Source organism: Echeneis naucrates, chromosome 22 (assembly GCF_900963305.1).
Source record: "Echeneis naucrates chromosome 22, fEcheNa1.1, whole genome shotgun sequence".
Lineage (NCBI taxonomy): Eukaryota > Metazoa > Chordata > Actinopteri > Carangiformes > Echeneidae > Echeneis > Echeneis naucrates.
The window spans coordinates 15,510,524-15,529,898 of record NC_042532.1 but is presented as its reverse complement, the minus strand read 5'-3'; the positions used below and the strand labels follow the sequence as shown (position 1 = coordinate 15,529,898).

Genomic DNA, 19,375 nt, shown 5'->3' with positions numbered 1-19,375 from the left:
GGAAAAGGATTTAGAAAGCCAACACAATAAGTAGATGAAGTTCAAAGATTTCTCAAAGATTTATTATTTATAAATAGCCCAAATCACTTTTCAACAAAAGAGTTCCTAGATCCATGTTTTCTGTCATTTAGTTTCACACATAAGGGAAGACATTACAAATTGGCAGTGATTGACTACAACATGAAACATAGCAGAAATAGAAATAGAACAATAAAACCAATTCATGAAGTTCATGTACTTTATAACAAACTACAAGTTAGCAGTTACCTGTTTCATTTTCACATCTGCAACACTAATATCAAAACAGATAGAGTATTAAAAAGTATACCTTACAGTGTTCCAATAATTATATACTGTACAGTACAGCTTTTCACATGGAAACCTACTTGATTAGAGTTAAAAGCTACATGAAAAAAAAAAAAAAAATGTAAAAAACTGTATTGACAAAAAGGTAATCCACCAATTTGCTGTAAAATACATTTGAACAAAATAGTCTACCTTGAACAGTGTTATGGTGACTGCAGTCTACAGGTGTGACTCAAGCCACTTCCTGATTGCCTTCACTATGCCCTTCAAGAGCCAATGTACCAGAGAAATTATAAATGCTTCTTGTAGTAATGAAATGGCAAGTTTTTTGTTTTACCTTTTCTTTCTGTTTTTTGCGATGGCAGTTTGAGCTTTTGTTCTGTTTATATAATGTTGTTAAATTGTAATCTGTATTAGGATTTAGTTCTCTTTTGGGCTCTAGTATTGCATTTGTAATCATAGTGTACACACTGCAGCAGCCATATGTGCACTGATGCCATTCGCTTGAGAAATATGGTTCCCGTTGGCAAGGGCATCTTTTTTCATGGCAGCTACTTCACCATTGCTGTAGGTTGTATGTGAAGACAGGAAGTTTCTCTGCAATTTGTGCTCCAGGAGCATGTGGTTCTGAGGAGGAAGGCCAAGACACGCTCTGAAAAAGCAACAAGGAGGAATACTCTTGTTAATCTCTGTCACAATATAGACAACAAAGCCTCACACCTGTTAGCTCACTGGGATCCTTTCAGCTATCTGCACAATCTAAAGCAAACCCTTTAGTCAATGATGTGGTAAGGCAGCCATGATAAAGAAAAAGTCTTGAAATAAAACTGAGCCGCACCTCATGAAGTTTTCTATGCAGGCTCTCTGGCGGTAAAAGGCGTTCACGACTGGGGTGCCTGATGGAACCAGTGGGGCCTTGCACAAGAAGGAGAGCAGTGCTAAGACACTATGGAAGGACAGGCAGTCCTCTCCCTGGGGCTGGACAGTTACACGCTGACAAAGCTCTGTCAGGATCACCAGGTCCAGGATGATTGGGCTGGCAAGTAGAGAGTCCTGTTACAAAGAAACAAAGATGAAGTGAGTTTAATGGTGTAACAGAAGGAGAAAGGAAAGGTTCCTGAATACGTGGAAAGCTGATGAGTACATTTAATTTACTGTAAAGGTAATTTCATTTTTTGGGTGCTGTAACTGTAACATCCATGGCTATATTTACTTTTTTCCTGCTTTAGGTGGCAGTTTATTGATGTGGGGTTATGTGAGGTAGTTATACACAATGTACACAACCATACTTTCTGATCAGTGTGCTAACAGTTTGGAGAAATAGACATGAGTTCAAACATAAAAGCTGAGCAACAAACAGCTTTGGACGGGATCATCTTGTGGCAATTTTTAAAGCGGCCATTGAACACAACCAATATCAGTCAAAGTCCATATCTTATTATGAATATGATGACAATTTTATCATGTAAATGTCAACATTAATCCAAATTAATTAAATTGTCATTCACTTTCAATTTGTGAATGGAGCATGAAAAGATTGTATTTTGTATGATGTAATAAACAATAGTGGGCTAAGGCAGGTGAAGCATGCCAGTGAAACATGAAATAACGACGTCAATGACCTGCTTAAGTATCTTTAAATTAGCTCCAATACTTGTTAAGAAGGATTAACATTAAGCTCTGGCACTGCTGGGCCACATCCTCTTCTTTCACACAAAGAAGAGCTTTGAATCTTCTGTTTCGCCAGCAGTTTGGATTCTTACTTTAAAAACTGTTGTAATGTAGGATTGTGTGGTTTTGCTTGTTTCTGGGACCTTTGGAAACCACTGACCTCACAGGTGTTGTGCAGAGAAATAGTATTTATCCCGCCCATCATTATTTCAGAGGTGTACTCATCCATGGCGCGCTTACTGTCTCCCACATAAGGGACATACTTAATCACCACCTGAAATTACAGACAGTTAATACACTTGGACAGTTATTCTCTGTAATCCCCCACATGCTTCTGTTTGCAAATCACTCACACAGTGGTCGGGTTTCTCTCCAGGCTTGTACAGGATGGGGTTAGACTGCACCATGTCATCCACAACGTTGCTCTTGGAGATCTCCTTTGAGCGGAACTGCTGTGGAGCTGACAAGTTTTTCCCATCATTGTTGCCGAGGTGATTGTAGCTGACAATGGAAGTCGGCTGTCAATGGCAATAAAGTGAATGATTGTGTTGCATTTCTATCAAAAGGCAGTACAATCAAGTTACTAAATACATGACTACTTTTCAAGCATAAAAATCTTCTGTAGCAGTAGTTCTCATCCTTCGTGGCTGACTCCCTGTTACATGAGCTCATGTTTCAAATATCATATTCTGATGCGTTTCAAACAGGATGCTATTTAAAACTATGATGGAAGAGGACATTGTTAAAATGTTTTTTTCCTCCAAGATATCTTAAACCTGGAATTGTTTTTGTTCAGGCTTGTTCAGTCTTTTGCATCAGAGCAGCGGAAACTGTATGTTTTATTTATATATCTGGCACCTCTATCTATCTTTTTCAGTTTCTCTGCTCACTCACCAACGTTTCATGCACTTTAAAAAGCAGCAAGTGATGTTAATTTGTTTCAGGTGACTCAAGCTGCCAAGAGGGGTGCACTTTGCACTTGGTGTATTAGTGACTGGTAATTAACTGGTATTTGGGAGAGTTGCCTCAATGAAGGCAAGTATGACACAAAAAAAAAAAAAATAATAATAATAACAACTTTTCCGCTGCAAAACCCCTAAATATGGATCAGTGTTCTGCAATACTTTACATACACAAACTCATCATTTATAGTGGTGGATCGGTTGATCAGACCCTTTCACTCCTTCAACAATCCACTGGTCTTTCCATGCATCTTTGTCTCTCACCTTGATCCCTGCACTGACCAGGAAGTCCACCAGCACTGACTTGATCTTGGTCTGACCCGATTTGAAGTCATCTCCTCCAATGAACACGCCTCTCTGCTCAGCCAGCTCTATGGCCCCTGGGACGAAAGTGTTCTGTGGCGAGCCATTTATGTACGCACAGCCCTCCAGTATACTGGCCACTGCAAAGAGAGTGGAGGGAGAAACCTCTGCCCCAGCCTGATGGTTGTTGAAAAGAGGAAAAAAAAAAAGATAATAGCCGTTACAAAGTGTGACATTATATTACACAGTGGAAAAAAGCTTGAGTCATAGAGCTACACTTCCACTGAGACGCTTTATATCATCACTGTTGTACAGCTCTATTGTCGATCTAAAATTGAGCTATTTGCTGATCATAAGTCTGTGAAATAGACCATTATCATTGCTGACTGCAGTACTAGCATGTTGACGGCAGGAGATAGTAAAAACCTGGGCTTAAAGTACTCTGGCACCGTGCCGGATCTCCAGTGAGTGTTGTTGGACTGCGATTAAAAAAAAAATTAAAAAAAACCCTGTTGAAGCAGGATATTTTCAGGTTCGAGCAGTGAATTGATTTCGCCTATCAATAGAATGAGAGTAAAGCAGCTTTTCCTCTCAACCAAACTAACATCACTAACCATGCAGCAGGAGTGGACAGTAACGAAGTAAATTTACTTGATTACTGTACTGAAGTACAGTTTTTGAGTATCTGTACGTTACTTGAGGATTATTTTTGGGGGATACTTTTACTTTCACTTCACTACATTTGAAGGACAAATATTGTACTTTTTACTCCACTACATTTCTACTGATCCTCTCGTTCCTCGCTACTTTTGCTCTCGTCTAACTTTACTTGTCCATTGTTTTTAAATTGTAATTGTTTTTGTAACAAGTACACCTTTGTGTGTGTTCCAGGTAAGAATATGGCCATGATGTATAATCCTCATCCCATCTGGGATTATTTCTCCATAACGATCGGCTCATTCTACATTATACATTGTGGCAGTCTTACTACCTGGAACACACAGACCTCTTGCATTCAGATGAGCATGCATTAGCTTGTAGCCAGAGTTTGGATGTCTTCTGTGGACATCACTTACAATGCGGTCCAAGCAGATAAAATAAATTCATGAAGCACTGCAACAGGACCATGAAATAATTAATTCAATAGTGAAATAATTATATATATATATTTTACATTTAATGAACTGCTATATTAAATTCTGTCCCTTTTTCTTCCATAAATAAGTCATCTCAGGGGGTGATTCGTTCTATTTTTTCGCAGTGTAGGTCCTGGGAGGGCAGGGGGGCGTATCTTGCATTAGCCCAGTCCATTACTCATAACCAGATAACCTAGCTGCATTCTGCTGCCCGCACTGGAAATCGAACTGCGTCTCTCTGGTCTGGTCCTGTTTACCATCTGTCTACTATCAGAGGGGCAGAGACGACAAGCCTTTAGGTTTTTTATTTTTTTTATTTTGTATTAAGAGTAAGAATTAAATAGTTTACTATTGCACCGCCCTAACTCAGGATTTTTTCTTACTCATTCAAGAGGCACAAATCACTATTTTTTTCCTCTGATCTGGTATGAAAGGAATGGCTGATAGTTTCAGGCACATGATGGCATTTCATTTACAAATATGCAATAAAGTGTTGGTTGATCTAATCTCTTCATCCTCTAAGATTTAATAATCACTGACTGTGATGAAGCATTACTACTTCATCCTCATCATTAGGAGGAAATTAAAGTTGAATGTGTGATCTGTGACTACGGGCGACCAGAACAATTTAGGCTGGTTTCATGGATTATTGGCGTCTCTCCAATGAACTCACTGAATTTGAGGCTTGCACATGAGAGTATGCTTCATGCTTCATGCTGGGATGTTTCTGAACCAAACTTTTTCATGGCTCCAGCTCTCACCTGGATTGCAGCAAGGAGGTTCTTGGCACTGTCATTGATCCCCGGTATGACATCGCAAAAACGCTCAGTGTTTGCCGTCCACAGAACGATGACTTTTTCCACACCACTGGACTGACGGAAGTCCCTTATGTCATCTCTGATATGTTCCACCTGAAAAATTATTTGTTCTTCAACTCAAATTAAGAATGACAACAGAACAAAATAATCTAAAGTGGAATAAGTGGATAATGATCACATTACGCTGCTAGTGCACTGCATTAGCATGAATTACCTGCTCAGCCAATGTGCCGGTGAGAAAATTGTCAGCTCTGCTCTCTTGGTTTGCAGCAATGAATTCTGGGATATGGATGGATGGCCTGGGTTTCATTCTGCTCATCTGTGGTCGGAGCTGCTCTTGCAATGCCCAATCCAGCACCTGAGCTCGCTCCATAGCCTTCCCCAGATCCATTGCTGAGATATCCCAGCCTAAAAATACAAACACAACTCAAGTTAATAAAAACAGGAAAAAAGAAAAAGGCATTTGATTCCTTAGGCATAGGTCAGGTCCTGTCTTTTTTATTTTAGGAAAATGAGAAACCATTTTCTACTTCTCACTGTCAGCTTTATCTTGTTATGGTAGAAGATCTATAAATAGGTTGCACATTAGAGCTATTCCCTTATGAAGCAGCAGACTAGATTGCATTTTAAGACATTGCAAGAGCAAATCTCTGATCATCCCCTTGTGGAAGGCCTCTAGAGTTTCTGTGTAATGATGAAATGGAAGCAGATATTCACACTTATCCCATTCTCTTCCCACAAGGACAATCCTGTTCTACCCCAACCTCATGACCACGATGAAAAAAAAAAAAGAGAGAGATTCAAATGTTTTGTTTGTTTGTTTGTTTGTTTTTTTTTAAGTGTTTTCCACAGATTGATCATTTATTCCTGGCTGGTGCTACGTGTGGGTTCCTGTAAAACTATGAGCATCGATTGCCCCAAGGCGAGATCTCCCTGCTGTTAACACTAACGTTACATCACTTGCCCTCTCCCACATATAGGCAGAGACTCCTCAGTTTCTGTCTCAATGTTTAAACATTGAGCAAACCATCTACAATTGTCCTTACCATCAAAAACAATATCATCAGGATGCACCATGGGTAGGAGATCACGAAAGGGCACGTTGACCTCGCCCTCAAAGCTTGACCCCAGACAAACAGTAGACGCTTGCAGGAAGGAGCCGTAATAATTTGGTTTCTAAAGAATGAGGAAGAAAGAATGGAAAAACACAGGTTTTATTCCTTCAAAGAGGCACTTTTTTTTAAAACTGGTTTTGAAATTTACCATAAATGTAGAATCCTATGAATTCCAAAGAAATGGCCTAAACGGAAATCTCAAAAACCAGCTCATGGAGGTAAAAAGGCATGCCCATATAAAGGATTCAGATTCAGCTGAGCTCTTAACACTCTACTGAACATGTCAGTATAATCAGCTTTTAATGAGTCTCTATGACTCATGATCAGGATATCTTTACATAATAGGACGAGAAGGTTCTTGATAGCTACCAAGTGTTACTCCAAGCTTAGTGTGATAATAAAAAGGTTCATTTATCCAAAATTTCCACACAGCACCAAAATAACCTTGGAAAGATTTGATTTTTGCTTCATATACTGAAGCTGATTCCACACAGCGATGATCATGTTTACATTTCCATGCAAATCCCCATCTGAGACACATTTCAAATATACCCATTAAATTAATGGAAACAGGCAGATTCTTCCCTTTTGTATGTGCACAGACAGGTTTGCCTTTCTCAGCTCACCTTTTCCCCAGTTTTGGTCTTCCAGGTGAGGCCCATCTTGTTGGCCAGAACAGCTGCTGTGACTGTGGACCCGTTGTTGCCTCCCCAGCCCACCAGCATCACACCCAGCCGGGGTACATGCTTCTCAGTGCGAAACGTCATCTCAGTGGTGCAGGGGGTCACCTGTTACCCCACACGGGAGCACGAAGTTAGTGTGAGCAAATATATATGTTACAGGTAGACAAAAACACAACCCAAGAAATGGGACGAAGTGGACTTACTGTGACCGTGTTCCCTTCTTTTTTCACTGACGTTGTCTGATAGGTATACTTAGACTCGATGTGTGTATCTGTGTACCTCACATTGGGGCTGTTGACATAGATGTTCACAGACATGGCTGCAGAACCTGCAGTCAACAATGGAACAATTGATTCATCTTCTCTGAGTGCATGATTGGAAACTACAAAAATTACCATTTGGCCACTTCCTTAATGCGTCATCAGTAAATTCAAGCGGTCGCGTGTTATATTAAAAATAAAATTCTACCTATTCATGAACACCCTCCGTCCAAATAACAGCGCTATCAAACTGTCACACACATCATTTTTCCACACCGTTTAATGCTGTTGTTACCTATTTAAATGAGAAATACTAAGAATGTCATACATTCAACCAACACAACCCGGAAACTGTCTCACCTTTCCCCCCGCTTGCAAACAAACGCAAAGATGCCTGTAATGGCTTGGATGAAACGCGGGCGGTCCGGCGGTGTCTCGGGGACAGTTGTTGATCTGTTTGGTGGTAGACTTTCAGCGTTTTCTTCGCCTGGAAGTATATGGAAGTGCCTTCTTCACCCCCCACCCCGGTTCGTCAAACAGCGGGCGACGGCGATTATCCGTCCTCCGCCAGACGAAGCACCCAATCAGGCGGCTGTGAAGGAACACGCGTGCACGAGCGCTCCAGTCGGTCTCGCCGAGGCAGCAAATGACTGCCTGCAGGCCTCCTCGTGGGCGGGTCGGTTCGGATTAAAATAAATAAATAAATAAAAACATTTCTAGAGGATTCCTTGGGGGGGGGGGGGTATTCCAGGTAGGAGGTTCAATAAACTCTGAGATGACTTATTCTGAATATCCGGTCCCAGAGCAGCTGATCCGAGTTGGTCCAATCAACTCTGAGTGTGCTCATCTTGCGTTGCGCGCGCATAACCTCAATAAAATGCCATCATCAATCAAGGCCCGACACCACGAGTCACCATGACAACTAAGAGAGCGCGAGAGAGAGAAAGAAAAAAAAAAAAAACGATCCAGTTATCTCACCCCGATGGAGGTGGAGGTCTGAATGCAGGCCGATGGAGAGGATGAGCACATGTTTCACCGTAAATGCAACACCGCTGCAGCAGCGAAGAAGAAACAGCAGGAGAAGAAATTACTACCCGAGTCAACGCCTAAATTTGGATGTACTCTTCCACTGATTTTTACATTTAACCGTAAGAGATCATAGTTTACAGTTAAATTAAATGGGAATAAAACCTGATTTTCATTTAGGTGCAGTCCATCAGGGGAGAAGCGTACTTGGAAGCAGTTAAAAATGAAATATCAAAACATCATTCAAAAAGGTAAGGGATATTTTGCTGGGCTATGATCGTACCTCACCTTGATTTTAATTTTATTTATTTATTTTTTAAATTGACTCAAGCTATTAAACAAAGTCAATATTAATTTAAACCCCTAACAAAAATGTTTTAACATCATCTCATTTAATAGTCCACTGAGTAGATGAACACATCATAGAATGTTTATCCATTTTTATTGAAGCAATTCAAAAAATGTGTGTACACTAACAAAATAAAATCTGATTAAAAAAGAGATTAACATTTGAATTCTGCTTAGCCAACAGAAAGAAGGTAGAGGCCTAAAAAACGAGTAGAGCCTCTGACAGAGACTGAGGAGCTGAGGGCATCCCGGGGTCACCCCCCAGGACTAAAGTACTTACATCAGATGTAAGTACAAACTTGTGTCTTTTAAAAAATAAAATATTTATATAAAATCTCCCCCCCCCCCCCCCCCCCCCCCAGATGGGGGGGGGGGGGGGGGGGGTGATGGTGTCATCTGCCTCGTTCAGCCTCTGACTGAAACTATTGAACACCCGGCAGCTGTAAGTATTCCAGACTCAGATCTTGCCTCAGGTGGCTGTTCAAAGTATTCTGAAACAGAATCTTTTCCTGCATCATAAGAGGAGGAGGAGGAGGAGGAGGATGGTGGTGGTGGTGATGAAGAAGAAACGCTGTCTGCTGCCACAGGGAGAGCAGCAGAATGTATATCATTTAAAATAATAGAATATATGATTTTTAAATCAGTCACCTGCAATCCTGTTGATTTCCTCTTTGATGTTTCTTACAGGATTGTATCCCGGGAACACTTCCATCATTGGAAACAGCCGTTTCATTGCAAGAGTTACTTTTCTCACAGCTCTAAACACTGTTGCCTTTCCAAAGTGCTCTGCATCACTGATATTATAAATAAAACTACTGTTTGCAAAAAAAAAAAAAAACAACTTAACGCCACGCATAAAATTTGCTGTGATGTGAACGCATTTCCACATCAGATTTCTAATCTCTCGCATTTCAAACTACTTGGCCTTCAATATCAATCAGATTGGGAATGAATGGGCAATCCATGTCTAACAACGGTCTTTGTATGGGAGGAGACAGGTAGAAACTCAGGGTTTCTTAAAGAAAACCTGCCAGCGAGCAGATTATGTTCAGAGTCTGTTACCCATGCTGATTGACTCTGACCCTAACCGATAACTCAGAGTTTCCCTCATCTCAGGGTTAACATACTCAGAGTTTTCACGCTTTCTGGAGTACCCCTCTGGAGATGAATGTAGAGATTTCAGACCTTGTCCCAGCTTTCCAAAATAATATGAAGTGCTGGTCAACCAATCAGAGGTTTGAAGAGAGTAAACCTGGTCAATATTACATCTGCAGCAAACAAACTACAATAAATGCACCTTTTCAAAAACTAGTGGCCTGATGCTTTACTGATTATTTGACAGGCCAGAGTCGAGAAAGGAAGCAAAGGAACACAGTGCTATATCATCTATGAGGTTTTGCGGGTGTGTCACAGCTCAGCTATCTGAAACTCTGAGCTATTTTCAAGATGTTGTGGACCAACAACATGAGACAAGATCTGACTTACAGGGTTTCAGCAATCAAGTGGTCAGTCAGTTTTTTTTGAATAATCTTAGAGGTCTGTGTCTTTGACTGACTGCAAGACATTTGCATAGAGAGTTTTTCGTTTTCTGATATTTACTAGTGTCCCATGTGCCACTGGTTGCCACACAACCAGAGAAATATTTCCACCTCTTGCATAAAATTTGGCAAGGTAGGGTGTAACTAAGCACTGACAGAGCACAAGCCACAATTCATTTTTTCACATTTTCCATATGTTTCAAGAAATGTTATTTTTTAATGTTGAATGTGTAGAACATTTTTACATAAAAATATTTCATGCCAAGACACCAAGGGTCCCCAGACTTTCCAGTATTGACAACAACAGTCAACAATTACAAATAGTATTTCTGGTGTGTGAATGTTTGAGAAATACTGTTTCATGAATGTTTCATTATGCACAGTATGCACCAAAGATATTTTACTGTATTAGAGAATAGAATAGTCTGCATATCAGGTATATGATGTTAGAAATGTGCCTAAGGGCTTTATCTTCCTGGAGCCTGCTCTCTATCAAAGTGAAACTTAGCATGACAACTGAACCGAGTTAACTGAGATAACCTCTACATTCCTCTACAATAAGATAGAAATTAGACCTTTGACCTTTCGACATGCATAGAATGTAATATAGAGATACTGAGCAGGTCATGAGGCCATTATTCGCATAGTATTTACTGATCTTTTTTTTTTTTTAACACAACCCATTTTGCTCAGTTTGACTTAAGTAAAAAAAAGTGGTCAGTGATAACATCTTTCATTATGTCGTTTTAATGTTGCATGGGATGGATGTGAAGGCTACCCTATCCATTCTCCATGGCACATGACGTCACAGCTGCTCCATCCGTCCTCTCTCTGATTGGCGGGCGTCTGTTTACGTAGCAACGGTCCGGAAGATGTTGCTGAGGCCAGTCCTAAAAAACTTCCGCCTTAAGTTGTAAAGAAAACATAGCAGCTAAAAGGCAATCGACGGCGTAACCAGCCCATTTAAGAAGTCAGACTAAAGGTAGATACAAGTACACATTTAACACGCACAGCCCGCCTTAAAAATCTGCCCTAAAGCAGTTTGTTGACGTGTTTAGGCCCGCCGTCAAGTAGAAATGTACAATTTACTGTAGCTAGCACGTAAGCTACGCTATCCACTGCTAGCACTTCGCTGCCATCGATCTGCCCGGCCATAGGCCTCAATTGGGAATCTTCACGGCAATTTCCCGATAATGTTGCTATTTTACCCAGCCGATTGTTCTCCGGGAAGTGGATTTTGACCGTCTGTTGCATAAAATTAAAGAGCCAGCCGTAATTAGCGTCAGATCAACTACTTTTGTAGCTGTATCCAGTTAGCCGAGTAGCTGTTCAGTTTAGCCTTCCAGCTGGGAAGCAATCGCGTCTGATACTGTGGCTTACAACCTGTAATATTACTGTACATCTGAAAATATATCAGAACTCTTGGACAGGCCATGAAAGGCTCATATACTCGATTAGGCCAGCCGGTTACCCAAATGATCGGAATTTAGTTAGCCAAGATCTCAGCTGCATTATCAGTCATTACATTGTTAGTATTGTCTTCTTTTCCCTGTGAGCCAGATTCTAACAATGTATCAGAACAAGCCGGAAATGGTTGAGTGCCTAGTATGTCATTAATTATTACTCAGTGTTTTTCTAATGCTTCAATTAACAGTTATCTGAGTTGATGTGCAGTCTCATTGTTGTTAGCAGGCAGGTAACATATAACTGTGCCACTCCCTCCCTCAGGTGTAACAAACCAATGCGTCACCTCTTTCAGCTGGTTAGAGAGCTCAGTTTGATGTACAGTATCAGCTGAGAGATATGACAACAAGACAAGAAGGTAGAGCAGCGACAATTAGATATTGATATATAAGATATTTTGCGTTCCTTGATTAGTAAATGTGAGGATTTTATGTTTTTCTTTTACACACTTTAGAGTGATTTGAATATCACTCTTATGGAAATTTGTCATAGTTTAAAGACAAATCAGAAAAAGTATAGAAATTGACTGCAAATTCATCAGCGATGAAAATATTAATTACTTGGTAGTTTTACAACAAATCGCGTACAGAAATGCCTGATTGATGTAATACAGAGTTATAGTTTGTTCATGTTGGAAATGTCATGCTGCTCCATTTTTTTCTTTCTTAACACTAAATCCACTGCTCATAAACTCAGACTATCTGCCGATACTAAGTACAAATCTAATACAGTCCCCTCCTCCTGTAAAAAATCTCTCCATCTTGCTGTATGGGAATCATTTCAATGCAATGCAACACAAGGCCACAGTGTGATGTACCACTAGTTAGCAGCTGACTGAATGTAACCAATACCTGACATAATGAATTTTATAACTATCTTGACTCAACAACATCATTCCATATAGGACCTTGTTGTCACAACCTCTACCAGGATCACATCATGATGTCCAGATCAGCAGCAATACTGTTTTGTTGCCAGATTGGTCTGCCATAACAAGCACATTTAAGTTGTCCTTGTTAGGATATACTGGACTACATCGACTCCCAGTGTCTTAAAAATAACTTGATATTGTCATTTTCTTCCTTCCAGGCTCTTGCCACTCTGGAGCTTGTGTGGTTTTCAGGGTGCGTGTGAGTGTGAGTGGGCGAGTGTATGTGTGAGTGTGTGTGAGCTGCGATTTCCTCCTTACCGTTTTACCAAGAGCTGCTCCTCCCTGGAGGATGACAATGGAGGAGATGAAGAATGAAGCGGAGACAAACTCCATGGTATCCATGACGCTGTATGCCGTGATGTACCCAGTTTTCAACGAGGTAAAACACAGTGCTGTTAGAAGGTAGCTTTGGTAAACTGTTTGCCTTGTCTTCTGTAGCCTTTATTCTCTTAAATACTGTTTGTAAATCATATATGGTGGAGTAGTTTGATCTATAACTCACCATGTTTTTATTGAAAGTGTTATGGGAATGTCAATTAATATTAATTATACAAAACAAATAACAAGGCCATGAGGCCAGTTTGTGTGTATTTTAAGCACCTAAAGTAACTAAAACATACATCCTGCTTTGTGCCTGTTTTGACAGGGAAATCAAGTGTAACTGCATATAAATCCCCAGAAATCCCTCATCACTACATGTGACAAAGTGTTACCTCAGTATGTACAGATTTGTCAGTGATGTGTTTTCTTGTTCCTTTAGCTTGAGAGGATCAACCTATCAGCAGCTCAGACACTCAGAGCAGCCTTCATAAAGGTAAGATGTGCATGGATCAGAAACCAATAAACACGAAGCGCAGAGAAAAATAAAGAAATCACATCTCCACAACCCCCACTGCTTCATGGATCATAAATGTAGACCGATAGACATTAAACTGTAGACCTTGTTTCCTGATTTTAGTTTTTTTCCTGTTTTTTCCTTTTGAATAATGTAATGATTATTTTTTTACATACTTTAAAGGGGCACAAAATATCGAAAACATGTGCACATTACCAGAGCCTTCTGCATTCACTCACTGGATGTCTAAATTTAGCCAACTGGTAATTCAAAATCAAAAGACTTTCTGTTTGCCATCATAAATAAAGAAGGAAGCCACTCGAACCAGATCATTTCCTGCGTTCTGTGCTTGAGGCATAACTAAACTGATGAATTGATAATAACAAAAGTTTGTAATTTATTATCCAGTTTATTTCACCATAAGCAGCAGCAGTGAGATGATCATATAAACTTTAAAAAAGCTCCCAGACAAGCCGTCCCAGCTTCAGCCCAAAATCATGGTTGATCTTTGATCTGCAGTTATCAAATCCATGGGTTCTTAGTGGCATGATGTTGCAGTCCTTTTTGCTTTTTTTTTGTTATTGTTGAAGAGGTTTAGAAAGCCATGTTTGACCTGTTTTTAAAGATGAATTTGCAATACTTAATTTGAGAAGAACAGGGCTGTTATGACTAATACTGCTCCTGTCATGGTTAAGAAAAACATATTTTCAATTGTTCTAATGGTTAGCCAATAGACAGCCATGGCCAGAGGTATGTTCATCTGCCTCAAGGGTGTTCATTTTCTTTGTTTTTCTTTTTTGAGAACAAGGTTGAAGCATGAACTCATTCGATTTTCTAGGTCAGAGTTCAGAGATTACTGACCCCAAGGTTTCTGTTATATCTCAGAAACTTCTCGACAAAATTTTACAATGTCGCTGTGACCTAAAACCACTAAAAACTGCTGCAAGTTTAGGATTAATTCTAAGATGCTGCTCAGGCACCCATGAACATCTCTGGCCTACTCGATTCTGGTAAGACAAATTGGTAGGTAAAATAGTTCGATAAACATGAGACCAAACAAAGGATGAGGATGAACAAAAAAATAAAACCTGTTGACACCAACAGAAACCAGTTGCTGCTCACAAACAGACACAGACAGCGTGAAAATGCAACACCTCAGCCATGGTTGGTGTCGGCATGGAGGCAAGATAAGGAATTAATAGAAATTTTAAAGTAAGGGGATAAAGCAGGAGCCAATCAGGCAGTAATCCCAAAGGCCCCCAGTCTGAGGCGGGAGCAGCAGAGGGAGCTCCCGGGGAGGGCCTCTCATGCAAAAATTTAAATAAGTTAAACCAGAGAAATCAGACACTTGTTTGTCTTTCGCCTTCAATGCCACTTGAATACAGTAACACGTGTGGAGGAACTCCTTTTTCTCAAAAGGGGTAAATGTGAATTAGAAGCTCTTCATGCACATTTGAATGCAATTCATGTATTCAATGGCATCATAAATGAATAATGTATGAAAACGTTTTAATGAGTTTTTGTATTAAACCCTCGTTATGAGTCATGTAGGTCTGCTTCAGTCTGATTCACTTTATGTGGTATTCATTATACAGAAGTACTTCCATTTATGTGATTGATGCAACTGCTGTCAGTATAACGTAAAAGCTTCTGATTTTACAAGTGATACCGACAGTGCTCATCAGGCGAGACTTTGTCACTGTCTTGATCTCCCCTGTTTAGTTTTTTTTTTCCTTCTTCTTCTTCTTCTTCTTCTCAAGCTGCTGTGATTGCGCTAGAACAATAAAAGCCCAGAGATCATATATTAGCTCTGCTCTGCTGCTGATGAGCAGTGGTGTTCATCGTGTGTGCAGTTGAAATATTAATGAAGATGGAGCAGCAATGTCATTTTACAAACCAAAGGGGGGATGTGTGATCACCTTACGGACATTTTTTTTTATGACATGTATTGGTCTTTTGTCCACTCACTTGACTGATTGGTGTCTCTACCGCCCCCACTGCTTCTTGGCTGGTTGCAATTCAAAGTTGAATTATTCAGGAGGGGAGAACATTTGTGAATTCACCTGAGTTACCCGCAGTTGACATCTGACATTCAGTGAAGTTCGAGCTTTGTTCTCTGCTGCTCTAAGCCTCTTCTTTCTTTTGTTGGAGAGGGCAAACTGTGCCATATCTGATTTTTTTTTTTTCTTCTCATAAATTATTGCGCCCCTTCCTCCCTCCACATGCCTAATTCAACTCCTTCTCTTGGTCAGGCGGAGAGGGAGAACCCTGGTCTGACTCAGGATATCATTATGAAGATCTTGGAGAAAAAGAATGTCCAAATCAACTTCACTGAATCCCTACTGCGCATGGCAGCCGATGATGTGGAAGGTGAGTACATGAGGAACAGATTTGTTTTCCAGTTTTTCCAGGCGTGGACCAGTGTATACTGTCTTATCTTTGCACCAACCCATTCACCTGGAGTCTCCACCTGGATGTGCTGCAAATTCTTTTCCTGCAGATTTCATGATTGACCGGCCTGAGCAGGAGTTCCAGGACCTAAATGAGAAGGCCAGAGCTCTGAAGCACATCCTCAGCAAAATCCCTGACGAGATCAATGACAGAGTACGCTTCCTACAGACTATCAAGTGAGTCAGTATGGTGCTACAGTGCATTTTGCTAAGTAATCTATAACCTGATCTAAAATAAAATATCTAAATTCAGCACAGAGGGAAGCTCAGTTCTCACCTGGTGAAAACTGAACAGTGAGAATATGCTTAGTCCAGAAACGGACCTGGTCATTGCCTATATGCATGTGGGCAAGCTAATAACTAATAACCCATTTGGGATAAATAAAGACAGAAAAGTGATGCTGCTCTAAACTGAGACACTGCCTTCTCACCCCTCCACTATAAACCTGCTTTTATTATGATCCTCTGTATCTCAGGGACAAGAAAGTGCCTCAACTCTGTTTTCTCTTTTAACTCTCTTTTTGCTCTAGAAATAAAAATGTCGAGTGTATAGAGTAACACATTATAGGCTTATTATTATTTCATAACACTATTATCATTTTGTATTTGTTCATCGTACAATTCCAAGGTAGCATGTTGGGACGTGTCTTTTGGATATTCAGTTGGCAATTATAAAAATAAATCAAAGGAAAGCACCAAGTCTTTTTGTGTGGAGAGAATACCAAGATCATAATCTGTTATGCCACTTAGATCTGGTGTGGATGAGGTTGTGTCGGGTTACACATCCTCCTCACAAGTGTGGACGTGCATTCACAGCTTTCACAAATAAAAGCTCTGTAAATGGCTGTAAACAAGTCAGGACCAGACCTTTGATGCGAGTCCAACATAGCTGGCAATAGTAAGCAGGAAAAGGAAAATATGTTATCAGAGTAGGATCAATATACAACTCCCTTGTTTTTCTGACAGAGACATAGCCAGTGCCATAAAAGAGCTCCTGGACACAGTCAACAACGTCATAAAGAAGTATCAGTACCAGAATCGCAGAGTGAGTAATGCAAACACATGCCCATATTTTTTTCACATAATTTCCTAGTTTTGAAATGCGGTTTCTGTTTGTTCTTTGCTTCCCAAGGCCCTGGAACACCAGAAAAAGGAGTTTGTGAAATACTCCAAAAGTTTCAGCGACACCCTCAAAACATACTTCAAGGACGGAAAGTAAGTATAATCATAACACCGTGTAGAGAGTTTCAATTTGTGCCCCTGTTACTCATTCAAAATAATAGAGACAATAGAGACACTCATCCCCATTTCCATTCATTCTGCTCCCCTACGTGTAGCTTACCAGTTGTTTAAACGATGACTGGGAGCCTTTCCAGCCTGTCTTCTTAAGTTTTGCTTTTTTTTTTTCATTTGCAGGGCGATAAATGTCTTCATCAGTGCAAACCGGCTCATCCACCAAACCAACCTCATACTGCAGACCTTCAAAACTGTGGCCTAGCCTTAGGAGACCACAGAGTCCCTGTGTGCTTTGGGGAGCAACTGCTAGGAAGGTGGAAGCTTGAAGAGCGCCTGACCCATATATGTAAATTAGAAAGAGTTGATTTTAGGGTTGGGGGGTCGACTCCTTCAAGAGTCGAGATTCTAGATTCCAGTTCAAGAGACTGAAAAGTGCCATTTGTTTTTTTCAATGAGGATTTTCCAGTCTTGAAATGGAACTGAATGGGCCCAAAGTCTTGGTTGATTGATTTTATTTGGACAGTTTTAATTTATAACCCTGGTCTTGTTGGGAGTAGGTGAGGCGAGGTGTTTATTAAAGACTAATTGCCATTTTTTTCTAATATATTCATGCTGATCATTTTACTTTTAACTTTTCAATCATGGCTACCCATGTGAGACCGTCTACACTGGTTTTCTCTTCTCGCCTCCTGTTTGTGTCATTTTTGCCATGGTCAGTACGCGCAGGATTGACAAAAGCACCCGACTGCAGGTGAAAAGGCTGCGAGGAGAGGGGAGGAAACAGTGTTGGACATTTAAGAGGCAAACTCAGATTTCTTTTCTCTTTATTACCACAAGACAGAAAGCCAAATGACTTCCAGCACAGTGTGCGCCTTACCAAGTCCTGTAACATTCCCTCCTCTCAGAGTGTAATGAAGTGGAGCCAGTCCCTGCTGTTGGGGGATGCAGAGAGAGAAATGAACGTTCTGTATTTAACTGATATCTGGTTGCAAATGTTCAATAAATAGTTTCCAAATGATGATGCTTTTTTAAATATGTCCGAGTCCAATATGTATGAGGTGGCTTCTTTATTTGTGGTGAAAGCATGTACTGTAGTTTGACTTGCTTGTGTGTCCATCTTTTCCTATGCTCGCTAAATTTAACATGCAAAAAGATTCTAATAAGTCACCTTCCATCCAAAATTATCTTAATCTTTGAAATTTAAAGAAAAAAAGAAAAGACTTCAACAAAAACTGACCTATAAAACACCCTTGATGTTGCCTTTGATGCAGGATTGCTGTTGTACACTGCTTTAGTTCTTGTTCGATGTTCCTGAACACTGGCAGCTAAGTGTAATTGCCTGAGCACTGTGCTGATTTAGCATAGCCCTAAGGTAACATTTTTGTTTGCCTTTTCCATGTCAAGACTTGACATGTGCATCACCTGCAGTGCAAATCTGTTGCTGACAGCTCTGCAGAATGCCAGAAACTGCTGATGTTGCCTTGAGTTTCAAGGATCTAGCCGAAGTTAAGGAGGTGAAGTCGGTTTGCAGAGGTCCTTGTTTCTCCACACCATTAAATTATTTTCAGATTCAAACTTGCACTCTTAAAGCAAGGGGTCTCAAGTGATGTCACTTGTGGCAGTCAGATTTTTTAATCCTCTGTGTAGCTGTGCAGAGGAAGGACAGTTAAAGCCTCCTGTTAGAACCAAAATCTGAAAAATCCTGTGCTCTTTACACCAAACTGCCAGCACAACAGTGCATTAAATACCTCTGAGCAAATCTTAAACTTTGCTATCTCCAAGGCCGGATGCTGAAAACTCCTAACTGTAGCAGGTCATTTCTTCGGTGATGTCCTTGTCAGCTGAAGTGCTGTTGTTCATTTCCAGGAGCACTGAGACAATAACATTTCCAGTGTTGATTGAAAACAACATAGCAGCAAACCATGAAATTGCCATGGTTCTGAAGGACCCCATAATGGCACTGTGGCATTGTTGTGGGGAGTCTTCATCCTCATTTCCTGCTGCTTGGTAATTGGACCTTTTTTCGTCTGTGTGTGTGGGTGTAAGGAGCTTGTTTGACTTTGGCAAGGGGTGAGAAAAGTGACAGAAGAACCCGAAAGCGCTCAGCTCTCTGCAAGCCAACACTCACTGATGTCTGAGCAGGTAATTAAAACAGATCTGTGGCACAAATGCTACATATAATGTCCTTAATCATGAGCTGAGGAAAATTGGTCCTACCAAACCAGCCGGGGCCACTATCTGTAAATAACACTCACAATAAATAAATAAAGATGTATTACCAATAGTAAAATGT

The 19,375-nt window shown here is 40.4% G+C and overlaps 2 protein-coding genes across 2 annotated transcripts; one reads left to right on the top strand and one right to left on the bottom strand.

The window, feature by feature from the left end:
• Positions 1 to 23: 23 nt before the first annotated feature.
• LOC115036394 (inositol-3-phosphate synthase 1-A) lies at positions 24 to 7,929 on the bottom strand. Its single transcript, XM_029494573.1, has 11 exons — positions 7,615 to 7,929; positions 7,198 to 7,322; positions 6,938 to 7,099; positions 6,243 to 6,372; positions 5,411 to 5,604; positions 5,140 to 5,289; positions 3,204 to 3,419; positions 2,331 to 2,495; positions 2,138 to 2,251; positions 1,145 to 1,359; positions 24 to 958 (listed from the first exon to the last, which is right to left on the bottom strand). Exons 2-11 carry the CDS (start codon positions 7,309 to 7,311, stop codon positions 763 to 765), a joined length of 1,656 nt encoding a protein of 551 aa, XP_029350433.1. The 5' UTR covers positions 7,312 to 7,322; positions 7,615 to 7,929; the 3' UTR covers positions 24 to 762.
• Positions 7,930 to 11,032: 3,103 nt separating this feature from the next.
• Positions 11,033 to 18,107, top strand: LOC115036421 (programmed cell death protein 10). The gene is made up of 8 exons (XM_029494618.1): positions 11,033 to 11,148; positions 12,720 to 12,940; positions 13,322 to 13,375; positions 15,649 to 15,766; positions 15,897 to 16,023; positions 16,813 to 16,891; positions 16,979 to 17,061; positions 17,263 to 18,107. The coding sequence occupies exons 2-8, from the start codon at positions 12,851 to 12,853 to the stop codon at positions 17,342 to 17,344; spliced, it is 633 nt and encodes a 210-aa protein (XP_029350478.1). The 5' UTR covers positions 11,033 to 11,148; positions 12,720 to 12,850; the 3' UTR covers positions 17,345 to 18,107.
• Positions 18,108 to 19,375: the final 1,268 nt, after the last annotated feature.